Genomic DNA, 12578 nt, shown 5'->3' with positions numbered 1-12578 from the left:
ATAACCTTCTGCCCAGGATAACAGTTACACATACAAAGGTTTTGGGGCACTACATGGTGACGCATCAATTGTATAGTTGGTTTGCGGTAACACCATGTGTATAGATACTTTGCTGTGTAGATTTTGTTCTTTGAGAACTGTCTTGCTATTTATTCGACTGATGTTGAGTAGATTTCGGAATTCGGGAGACTACCAACTGTAGGTCAGAAAAGAAGAGTCTTGCTTATTAACTACTACCTTGGCGGAAGGTAGGAAAACAGCTGGGACTACTATATTCGCTTAGTGGATCGAGGATATTCTCGCCATAAACTTCACTTGTCTGCCGCGCTTAATTGGTCTCAACGTTTCAACTTGCTTGCTCCAGTCATCGTCAGTAGTTTTACATGCATACCCTATCAAGGTATCTTTGTGCCATATATCAGCGTAGGCTTATTCACTTTGAGCCAAAAGAGGTCAAAGGTATAATCAGGATGTAATCAATTAGTCAGTGAGACAATAGTAATAATAATAAAAAATAATATTGAACATTTATTGTGCGCTATGTCTGTCAATGTTGACACTCCTTGCGCAAAACACTCTGCTATACACAAAGACAACCAAAGCTTCAAAAGGTATTATATAACTGACATACAGATCCTTGTCATTTGATTGGTGGAACTTACTTCACGTGACATTCACTATTACTCCCATCCGCACCGGCGATCAAAAAGACCTATTCGCCAATGGGGAATAGCATTTCCCATTCAACAGTTAGGATCATCCTTGTTCCCAATGTTTTTGAGCAGTACAGCGCCGCGCCGCTGCTAAAACAAAGGAGCACCTGTGCAAAAGGTTGTGATCCGATTTATGCATTGTTGCCGCTACGCGGCGCTAAATGAGTTTTGGTTGTCAGTAATTTGTGTGATTTTTCATAATGTTATACTTTTAAAATACATCAAATGACAAGGATCTATATGTCAGTTATATAAAAACAAATATTGAGTGGCTCTAATTCGTGAAATGGAAGGAATATTATCGCCTGGTAAAATTTGGACTGTTCCATTTCATGAGGCGAAGAACAGTCCAAATTTTACCTTGCGATAATATTCCTCCCATTCCACTCTGAGTCACTCAATATGAGTATATTATAACACCCCTTGCAAGTATTCTGCCTGCTCATTGGTTTAGAGCGCGTCACATGACATGTCTTAGTTTTGCTAGACGACGGCCGTGTGATAGTGCGTCGGTTTGCCATGCGCTAGTCCGAAGACTAGCACACGGCGCCGTGCGCTAGTCCGACAGACTAGCACATGGCGTGCAGACGTCCGTTGCGTGTACGAGGATGATAAATTAATAGTCTGTAACCATTTCGAATTGCACGACACTACATGCAACACAGTAAAGTAAAAGTGTTTGCAATCTGTATTCGCGTCGTCCGTGTATTGTAGCATTCAGGTCTGTAACTTAATAATAATAGTACAGTATTTAGAAATGTTTGGGGTGTTATAAACCAAATATTGACTGCTTTTACTCGTGCAATGGTTAAAAACTATGACTCCCTCGGTGATCCCCGGAGCGTTCTAAATTCCCTCGGCTTCGCCTCGGGAAAATAGAACGCTTCGGGGATCACCTCGGGAGTCATAGTTTTAACCATAGCACTCGAAGCAGTCAATATTTGTATACTATATGGTGTCCGAAATAGATATGTTTTAAGGTGTATTTTGAGATGTGATTATATTACCTTTCCTTCTAGACCCACTCCAGCATTAGCAGTTTGTATCATACTCACATCATTACCACCATCACCTGATAGACAAGAAAAACATCATCACATTACAAAATACTCTGTCAGATCATTTCACTCATGATTTGAAATCTAGTACTGTAGAAACTTTGGAGATCTTTGGGGGCGCTATGTGGCAGTGGTTCTACCAAGCTGGTTCTACTGGATAAATCCACTCCTTTTTGACATGTGTGCTCATGTTCTCTGTGGCAGGGTGTTTGATCGGTCCAGTGACATTAATACTAATATTTCACAAGCTGAAATGATCTTACTGACCTATTGCACATGTTCTCTTGCCAGTATGTGTCTTCAACAACTCCACAATCTCAGCTTTCTGCGTTGGTGAGCACCGACAAACAACTACTGCTGGGCACTGACAAGCTAATTCAATAAACTCGTGCTCATAGAACTTCAAGCACACCTTGGAATAAATAATAATAAACATTATAATAATAACAGCATTTTTAAAGCACCATATATCCCCACCCCACAGTGGTGTGGGTGGGTCTACGAGCGAATACTTACCTGTAGAGCGAATACTACAATTGCATTGTTCCCTATGTCGGCAGGCAAATAGTTAAGAGTTTTACATACAATAGCGCCCTCACGAGTCCTATCCCCGACGCCCTGTGACATGCGCACCACGTCGGCGTCCTCTTTTTCGTCAAGCATTAAACGCCTAAAAAAAAGTACTCAAGAGTTCGTATAGTGGGGAAGGAGGGAGGGTGCTCTACAGGTAAGTATTCACTCAAAGACCCACCCACACTTCTTTGAGGTGGGGGTCTACTTCACTCTACTTACCTGTAGAGCGAATACTACAATTACATAGACTCGCACAGAGTAGGCGATGGGTATACGCAAACTATCGTATGTCTACAGGGGCGTAGGACACGGGGCGTGCCTAAGAACCCCAAAATGGGGGGGAGGCCCAGAGTTCACTCGCAGGCAAGCGGGAGCCATAGGGCCCGAAGGCGGGCCACGCAGAAGAGGACTGCACCGTCATCAACGGGTCAACCCAGGCAAGTGGACCCGCGAAGCGACACGCGCGTCCCTATTTTACTTCAGAGGAAATCGTTTCTCACATTGTTTTATACTATCAACAGCTCTCGGTTGCTCATTACCATGTACAATTTTAGGCTAATGTATATTTTGAGTAACTACCAAAGGTGTCCAGTGCCTTTAATGATATGACAAGTTGACTATGAGTGTTATTTGAAACATATCATCATATTCACATTCTGAAATAGAACATTCCAGATATCACATTATAGAATAAGATTAATCCAATCTGGATGGTGTGAAGAACCAGCTGTCGATTTCACAAAGAGTTAGGAGTCGTCTTATCTCGGGTTAGGACGAGTAACTCTTCCTAACTTGAGATTTATATTAAGGTCTGCACGCTACAGTGCCAGGGTTGGGACTCGTCCTAAGTCCTAAGATTAGTCTTAAGTTAGGAAGAGTTTTGTGAAATCGAAGGCAGTCTGTTTGTGAGTTACTTACATCTAGAGACTCTCCTGTAATGATCAATGCACAATCAGACTTCCTTCTGAAAGAATTCAGTTCAAGATGCGCCTCGGAACGATTGCACACCTTCTTGAAGATGTGGATGCCTTGGGTACGGGCTACCAGCTTGGCACTCTTAGCTATACATGTTGCTGTTTCCAACTTGTCACCGGTTAACATCCAGATCTGTCATCGTGAAGTTCATATTATTCAAATATTACAAGCATTCTTAAAATCAAAGTATTCGTCTCACTCTAAGGTTGGGTGCTTTCAGCAAAGTGTTATACCATCATCTTAATAATAACTTGAATAACAATAGCTAGTTCTTACATGGCGCATTTTACAGTAACCGTATCAATGCGCTTTACATTGGTGCCCTGGGCCCAGTTACAAAGAGCTGCTAAGCACAAAAATCTTCTTAGCATGAAATATCTTCCTTGATAAAAACAGGATTACCAACCAAATTTCCATTTGTTGCATATTTCTTATTACTGGTATTCAGCTGTTGTTCACTTATCCTGAAAATCATGAGGAAACTTTATCAAGGAAGAAATTTCATGCTAAGCAAATTTTTGTGCTTAGCAGCTCTATGAATTTTGGCCCTGGTCATTGGGCCAATAACACTCTTTTAAATCTTTATCAGCTCCCCTGGAGAGTACATGTATACAGCCCGAGCTACCGTGCGTTCAGAAGGCTTTATCAAACACAATATCTATCTCTACCCTCACAGGTACCCATTTATACTCCTGGGTGGAGAGAAGCAATTATAGTAAAGCATCCTGCTCAAGGACACAAGTGTCATGGCTGGGATCCAAAACCACACTCTAATGACTTAACCACCAGATTTCGATGCTCCTAACTGCTCAGCCATGACACCCTATTCATCTTAAACCATTAGAGTAATATAGAATGTAGAAAATGCCAGAATAACCCAAAACACAAAATGACATATCCTATCCAAGTCCAGTCAGATAAAACAATAGCAATCGAATACTGTAGATTGAAATGGAGGTTAAACAGTAGAATGTCTTACCTTAATACCGGCATTCTTAAGGAGTTCCAGAGTAGGTCTAACATCTTGTTGTAGTTTATCTTCTACACCAGTCAGACACAGAAGCTCTAAGTCTCTCTCTAAACTCTCTACAACAGCAGCTACCTTTGCTGCTCTGTCGACGATAGTCAGTTTGGCTTGTTGATACCGATGCTGTTTCAAAAGTTAACGACAAATGATTTTCTAATTTAATAATGATTAGAAAAATTGATGCCCTCTTTTTTGCAAAAAAAATCATCAATACAGGAATATTATATTAATATAAATAAATTAAAAAAAAACAGGCTACATGTATGTGGTTTGTTTTCTTCCTTTTTCCTCTGTGGACACCGGTTGGAGTTCCGCCCTAGATCTGGAGTTCAGTCCAAGATCTGGAGTCTTGCATGTGGAATGGGTTTTCAGTCCCTACCTAATTGCATGGTTTTTCCCTTAAAAATGAACTCTCATTTCCTATCATAGAGCTATATATTGACTAGAGCGCTAACTTGCTCCGTGTTTGGAAGCCACCCTGAGCGCAGAAATGTTTGATATGTTGCGTGAATACGGAATGATTTAAATTTTAAGAGAACACACAAAATGCCTTGAGTCTTGAGGTGTTATTTGAAGTATGGATTATTCTGTGTCTTGAGGTCCCACCTACTCCAAACACTTATTACTCTTGATTACGAAAGTGGCAAACAAAAACTCAGGTCTTTACTCCATTTTTACAATCTAATCTTAACTATGTTGATTTAATAATATCAATAGTCAAACTGGGTTTCTCAAAAGCTACCCAGCGAGTCTTAAAGGAACACGTTGCCTTGGATCGGTTGAGTTGGTCTTTGAAAAGCGTTTGTAACCGTTTGTTATAAAATGCATAAGGTTAGAAAGATGTTTTAAAAGTAGAATGCAATGATCCACACACATTTTCCTCGAAATTGGTCGGTTATTTATGGGAGTCAAAAAATTTGACTCCCATAAATGGCCGACCGTGTTTGTCGACGAGGTAAAAGGAAAACCACGCAATTTCGAGTGATACTTGTGTGGGTCATTATATTCTACTTTTAAAATATCTTTCTAATCATATGCATTTTGTAACAAACGGTTTTAAACGCTTTTCAAAGACCAACTCGACCGATCCAAGGCAACCTTTAAATGGGTTTGGAAAAGCTGGACTGAATGTTGATTATAACTCACCTCAAAGTCTGCATATTGATCCTCAGTGAGTGCTTTCTTGCCAACAACCAAGGTGCGTAATCCTTCCCTTGCCATGTTACCACACTGGAATAAACAATCATGACTCATTAATAACATCATCTAATCACTGACGACAAAATACTACAACACACTGTGCAGTCAATAACACTGAAATCTTTATTTTCCCCTTTTGCCTAAAAAAGACCTTTATCACGGTGCAGCCATCTTGAATTTCTCCAATTGGTATCAATATTACCAAACAAAGGCTGGATAAACAAAATAGTCTGGTTCCTAATTGCAAAATGATCATTAGCATTGATTATTGTTTGGGATATGAGGAACATGACAAAGATGGAGGCAGCATGATAAAGGTATATCAGTATGCAGTAAGCACATTAGGTCTACACAATGTATACTTTCAAAAGGTGAAAACAATAACTGAAGTCATCTAAAACACAATTTTCAACCTTTGAAATGAATGAAGTTAGGATACTTGATATCAATGTAAAATGGTAAGGGGTTAAAGTGAATGACATCTTAAACCCCCTAAGTTCTTCTACAAGGCACTGGACACCTTTGGTAATTGTCAAAGACCAGTATTCTCACTTGGTGTATCCCAACATATGCAAAAAATAACAAATCTGTGAAAATTTTGACTCAATTGGTCATCACAGTTGCAGGAGAATAATGAAAGAAAAAACACCATTGTTGCATAAGTTGCTGTGCTTTCAGATGCCCAATAAAAGGCTTAAGACCTTAAGGCTTCTATTATTGTAGTGAGAAAATACATCTTTCTCATAAACTACATACGTTACTTCAGAGGGAGCCGTTTCTCACAACGTTTTATACTATCAACAGCTCTCCATTGCTTGTTACCAAGTCAGTTTCTATTCTAACAGTATATTACAAACTTTATCAAGAATGGACTAACTCTTGTTTTTCTTGCTTTTTGAAAGGGATATTTATATTTCTGATATGATTTGAGCAGACTTGTAAATCAATGGTATATCAATACCTCTTCATCCAGCCAGTCGTTGTATTGTACAATGGAATTCATGACAGAATCGGCACCTTTCATAAAGAAGTAGATCTGTCCAGATTTATCTTCCTGTAAACAAACAACACAGTTCAGATTAGTCAACAGCCCTGATCATGTCAATAGCAAATTTAGCTATTATCATCAAGCAAACATGAAATCTCAATTCTGACTGGTCTTCACATCACTTCCCCGGCATTGCACTGTTCTAATTTTCACTATTGACGTCATCATCAGAAAAATCTTGAATGCGCCATACTCATTGGCAATTTCGCTGTGCATTTTTATTATATAACTCTATGCTGTGCGTTATGCAGTGAAGTGCGCATTTTAGGCGACGCGACGTTAATACACGTAAACCTACCTGCCCACCAACATGGTGAGCGTGGCATCAGTCGCCGCGTGTGATGCGCGTGCAAGGGGTCAACAGATCTATACATTTATTATATCACTATAGATCATGTGACCTTTGTTTACAATAGGTTTGACCTTGTACAAGAGCTTGGGTTTTTCTACCAGGCATATGGGAAAGTTTACATTTTGTGTCATAGTTTCCACATAAATCCAAGAGTTAAAAAAAAAAAAAACAGTGGAACAAGTTCTAAAGATGTGCCCCCTGTCATCATATTCAAAGTTGATACAAGGTAGACATTGAAATCTCTGTAATAAGATATAAGATATAATGATTTCTTCCTTTGTTCTGTGTGCAAACACTGCCTGCAAGAAATCCAGGCTTGGTGGTTCTTTTGTAAACATGTAATGTCACAGGTCACATGTATCTGTACTGCGCATCAAGTTTGCTTGAAGATAAATTCACAAATCCTACTTGCACACTGTGTAATTTTTAGCAATATAAACAAGTGAATGAATACGAAGGATCTAAAACTTTTGCAAGATGGGAATACCATGACGTGAGGTTTGGGGAGAACACCATAATCTCTCTTTATGAATTGTCGTGGCTCTAAGAAGAACGCGCATAATTTGAAACGCCGTGCATCTCCAAAAAGCTCTTTGCGCTGAAACGCGTGCGTATAAAGATGTACGTATTCACTTTTTTTGTCACGCAACGCTGAGCGCCAAGGCAAGTTTATATGACTTTTATTACACACAGCGCATCGAGCGTGTGCGCGACTAACGCCCAACACAGAACAGATCAACCACAGGACTAATTGTAATATCCCTTATACTTGGATATTTTGGAGTTACACTTCCAGGGGTTATGATCTAGCAAGGCATGCTGGGAAAAAATTGCGCAGTGAGATCGATCAGCCCCGGGAACGAGGTTGCATGTTTACTGATCAAAACGTACAGTTGTCAAACTCACAGAACTACCACACCTCAGAACTGTCAAACTCTCAGAACTACATTGTACATGTATCACAACTCATAAAGAGTAGACTATGTACATGGTATTCTGCGCAAACCTCACTTGATTATTATACAAATACAATTACACAGAATGATGAACTTTATCTTCAAGTACGCGCTAATCCTCCTATCAGATTGGCAGACTGGAGTGGTGATAAAAACCTATAGTGCAAGGCTTCTATCACTACCATGCGTCTTGTGTGTTCTATGTCACGCGCCAAGTTTGCTTGAAGATAAATATGTTATCACAAACGCGCTCGTGGAAATACGGAAAATATAGCGCGTCTGCGTCCCATAACCAACGAGGCCGACTCGTTGGATATGGGACGCAGAAGCGCTATATTTTTCTGTATTCCACATGCGCTTGTGTGATAACTTATAGTGCCTGTGACTCACATACCTCTCACAGGAAAACTCATTACACTTGGAGCATTTCCTCAAGCACTAATGTCGCTCAATAGCTGTTCAGTACACACCCTGATACGAGATTCATTGACATCAGAGAAAAGTAGACCAAAAACCATAAAGACTTTTTTTGAATTGAAATCAACATACACTGTCATCAGAACCCAGGTTTGTTCCACCAGGCTATGACAATGAATACTTACCCTTAAAATGATGCCCATCCGTTTAGTCTCAGAGGTGAAGGGGAATATCTGAAGGATTGTGTAGTTATGGATATCTCCTGTTGGAGTGCGTAGAGACATGGAGTTCAAATCTCGTTTCACTAACGCAAGACCCATGTCTTCAGTCCAAGACACTAGAGCAACCTACAAATATTACAAGCACATATAAATGTAAATATTATATAATAAATAGAGTAGATGGCCTTAGCTTTCGATCCAAACCAGACCTTCTTCAGAGGCATAAAACAAGTACAAACAAATACATATCCATTAATAGAAAAAGAGAGGGGAAAGGGATTAAGGGAAGGATCCAGAAAGAAGCGGGAAAATAACAGCCAATCATATGTAGATATATATATATATATATACAATGTGAAAATTTCATTTCAAAACGGTGATCGCATTTTTGATATATCGTTGAAAACCCGGAGTGAATATGTCCGAGCAGGGAGAATATTCCAAAACAGGAATGCCTACAATAACATAGCTGACAATAGAGCTTTCTCAGATTCAAATTGTGGGACATAGAAAATTACATCGTTTTACATAACCACATTAATTTTAAGAGTGATTGCCAAATGTATACATTCCCTATAAAACGCACTCAGGTTTTATTCTTTATGCAAATAAACAAGTTCATGTAGATTTGCATATACATGTAGCACCTATAAATGTATGCTATCCATTGATAATTGTACAACATAGCCACTCGTACAAAGGTTCCAATATTTGCAATATAATATACAAATATAACATGCTTTGAGGGTGACTAGTATGAACATATTGACTGGCAATGAGGTCAGTAGTGTATGTCTATTACCCCGAGGGACTTTGAGTGACCAGACCAGAAGAGGGGCCTATTTCCTGAGGCCGAAGGCCGAGGGAAATAGGCCCCTCTTCTGGTCACTCACAGGCCCGAGGGGGAATAGACGTAAACTAGTTACCAACTAATGCCAGTCAATATGTGTTTTATAACACAGTCAGTCTTAAATGTGAAGTACAATGTAAGAACAGAAATCTGGATAAGAAAGGACGTTTTGTAGTTGCTGTTCACGGTTCAAGTCAAGGGAGGGCGCTGTAACCGGGCACTGTTTTCAAGGACTAGTGCCCGCTTAGGAACTTAGTTCCCTGCAAAACACATGCGTGTGCGATCACTAGACTATATTAGTTGATCCCACGTGACCGTGTTTAAGCCAACCAGAATACAGAAAAAGCAAGAGATGTGCTACAATTGATATTAGCTCCGAGGTATTGGAAGTTGACAAACTAGTTCCTGAGGCGAAGCCGAGTGAACTAGTTTGTTAACTTCAAATACCGAGGGAGCTCATATCGACTAGTCACCCGAAATAAACCATGTTATATTTGTTTAACTATACTTCATACATATTCAATTGTTTGGAGCAAGGGAAAACTGTGATTTAAAATGCATCATTATAAGTTTGTTCATGTGTTGGATGTCACTAAACGATGTTCATGCGTGTGTACAAAACAGTACCCTGATCATAAAACGCATGACAAGTAGAATAGCCATGACAAGCCCTGGCGCTATTCTAATTGTCATCATGGTCATCATGCACATTGACCATGTGCGTGATTATTCGCATGCGGGATTGGTAATTAGCAAAAAATGCACCTGGCACGTGATGATGAATGGACCAGTAAGAACTCGGGTTTCGATCATGAGGTATATTATTGTTCAATATTGCCCATCCTTTTTATGTAATTTAGATACCATAATTGATTTGGTTTAAGATGATGAGTAAGGCTTGGTTTTATTTGTCTACATACCTCATCAGGACTAGAGGCTTGATAGACCACTTTAGCTTCCTGATCTTGATCTACCTCAGTCTCATCTGCATCCACTTCTCCCTCTTCGTATGTAGGTGTTACATTATGACATAGAGCTATAGCTCGCACTGACTCAAACACCTTAGTGACCACTGTTCGTCTAACGGCTGGCTTACGTGATGGGGTAGTAGTAGGAGGTATGGTTGGTTGTGAGTAAGCTGTCAACAGGTGTGCTTTTAGTTCATCTGTAGAATCTTGGCCGAGGGAGACCGTACCAAGATGAAGCTTCTTGAACACCTGTGCAGATCAGACTTTACTATTTATCATCTTGACATGTAATATCAATCTCATAATTTCTCTTTGTTTATTATTAGCGTGACATGGCCTAGCGGTGAAGAGCATCAGCTTAAAACTCTGGTGTTTCTGATTAGCAGAGTGTGGGTTTGAGTCCCAGTTGCGACACTTGTGTCCTAAAGCACGACACTTAATCATTGCTTCATTGTTTAGATGGGACCTCAAGCTGCTGGTCTTGTGTGTTGGGTTATGCACGTAAAAGAACCCAGTGCACTTATTGAAAAGAGAAGGGTTCGCCCCGGTGTTCCTGGTTTGATTGGCAGCATATTGTGCCACAGCACCTTTCAAACCATTACATGTTGCTATGTAGAAGGAGTAGGTCTCATAATTCAAACGTAGTCCCACATACCTTGCAGGAAAGTACTGCATGTTAAAGGGTCTATGTACTTTTTCCTAACAAAAAACACAATGTCCACAGATTCACATTAAACTTACACAGTTTGAAGAATATAATAGTAGAAAGCTTCTCTTGAAATTTTACTTACTGAGGTGCTGTAGTTTTTGAGAAATGAGTAAAAGTAATAATTTTAGTCTCAGTTTTAGCATGTAAAAACGTATCAACCAGTTATGCTATGGTTTTGGTATAATGTCATAACTGGTTAAGGGGATTTTACATGCTAAAATCATTTTGGTCTCATGAGACTAAAACTATTTTGTGACTTGTTCTACTCATTTCTCAAAAACTACACAACCTTAGTTAGTAAAATTTGAAGGGAAGCTTTCCACTATCATTATCTTCAAACCCTGTAAGTTTAATGTAAATCTGTGGACATTTTGAAAAAGTACCCAGATCCTTTAAAGCGCCTTGAGCGTCACTGAGTGACGGATATGCACTTATATAGAAGCCACTATTATATTTCAGAAGCCACTATTATTATATTATTATTATTATATTCACGTTGAATCTAATTCCAACCTGTTCCATCCAATGCAATGTGAGTCAAGCTAGAAAAGAGATTCTTACCATTTCATTCTGAGTGAGAGTGCCAGTTTTATCGGTCAGTAAGTAGGATATACGACCCAGTTCTTCTGGTATGGTTGTGGTACGTACAACTGTATTGGGAATCTCCTTGTCACGTTGAATCAAGAAGGAATACACAATTTTACCCATGTCAAGGTTGACTCGTAAACTACAGAGAGGAAACACAGATGAAGTCAAGGATATGCCAGTAAGTTAACACATAAAAGGTAATTCATAATGGTGAAGTCTTGTTCATTGGTCAACTACATCAGGCAATCCATCACCCTGCTATTCACTGAAACATTGGGAAATTGGTTGTTAAAACGACTTGCTGATTCATGCGTATGCCTTTAAAAATGAATGCAAAAATTAATGAACGACCTAACGTTTTGACCTTAGCAAAGTCTTTCTCAAAGGCTAAATGACAATTCGACCCAAGCGTGTCTTTCTCAAAAAAGTCTTTAGCCGTTGAGAAAGTCTCTGTTAGGATAGAAACGACAGGCCATTAAAACTGTTAATACATTCATACAATCAGTCATTTTGGTTGAAAACTGTTTGCAACAGCTAATTATGTTTTCTCATAAATAAATATGCAAGATTTTTCTATTCATAGCAAGTTTTTATGCTTAACGGCTTTGTAGAACTCTGTAGAAAGTTCTGAATGCTTTCTAACTCCATTCATGTACCGTATTTTCCTGCAGATAAGACGCTCGGCGGACAAGGCGCAGGACGCTAAAATGACCAAAAAAATTTCACACGTCAGCAGACAAGGAGCACCGCCGCACAAGGCGCACCTTTAACCGCACACAAAAGAACACCTAGCGCCACCCGGTAGTTCCACTTCACTGCTTATGGTACACTTAGCTACCTGTTCATGTTTGTTGTGAGAAAGACTCTGCTAGGGTCAAAAAGTCAGGCCATTGTGGTTAAGTTATTTCTCGTTACATGTTCAG

At 39.5% G+C, this 12578-nt stretch overlaps 1 protein-coding gene across 1 annotated transcript in view; it reads right to left on the bottom strand.

The window, feature by feature from the left end:
• Window positions 1-12578, bottom strand: part of LOC139934503 (probable phospholipid-transporting ATPase IIA) — a 53130-nt gene that overhangs the window by 13485 nt on the left and 27067 nt on the right. The window contains exons 11-19 of the mRNA XM_071928760.1: window positions 11629-11794; window positions 10311-10607; window positions 8505-8666; window positions 6508-6600; window positions 5493-5576; window positions 4299-4469; window positions 3263-3451; window positions 2039-2183; window positions 1721-1785 (exon numbers count right to left, since the gene is read on the bottom strand). Coding sequence (XP_071784861.1) covers window positions 1721-1785; window positions 2039-2183; window positions 3263-3451; window positions 4299-4469; window positions 5493-5576; window positions 6508-6600; window positions 8505-8666; window positions 10311-10607; window positions 11629-11794 — 1372 coding nt within the window. The remainder of the gene's footprint in view (window positions 1-1720; window positions 1786-2038; window positions 2184-3262; window positions 3452-4298; window positions 4470-5492; window positions 5577-6507; window positions 6601-8504; window positions 8667-10310; window positions 10608-11628; window positions 11795-12578) is intronic.

Source organism: Asterias amurensis, chromosome 3, assembly GCF_032118995.1.
Source record: "Asterias amurensis chromosome 3, ASM3211899v1".
In the NCBI taxonomy this organism is placed as follows: Eukaryota; Metazoa; Echinodermata; class Asteroidea; order Forcipulatida; family Asteriidae; genus Asterias; species Asterias amurensis.
This window is presented reverse-complemented; position numbering and strand designations above follow the sequence as displayed.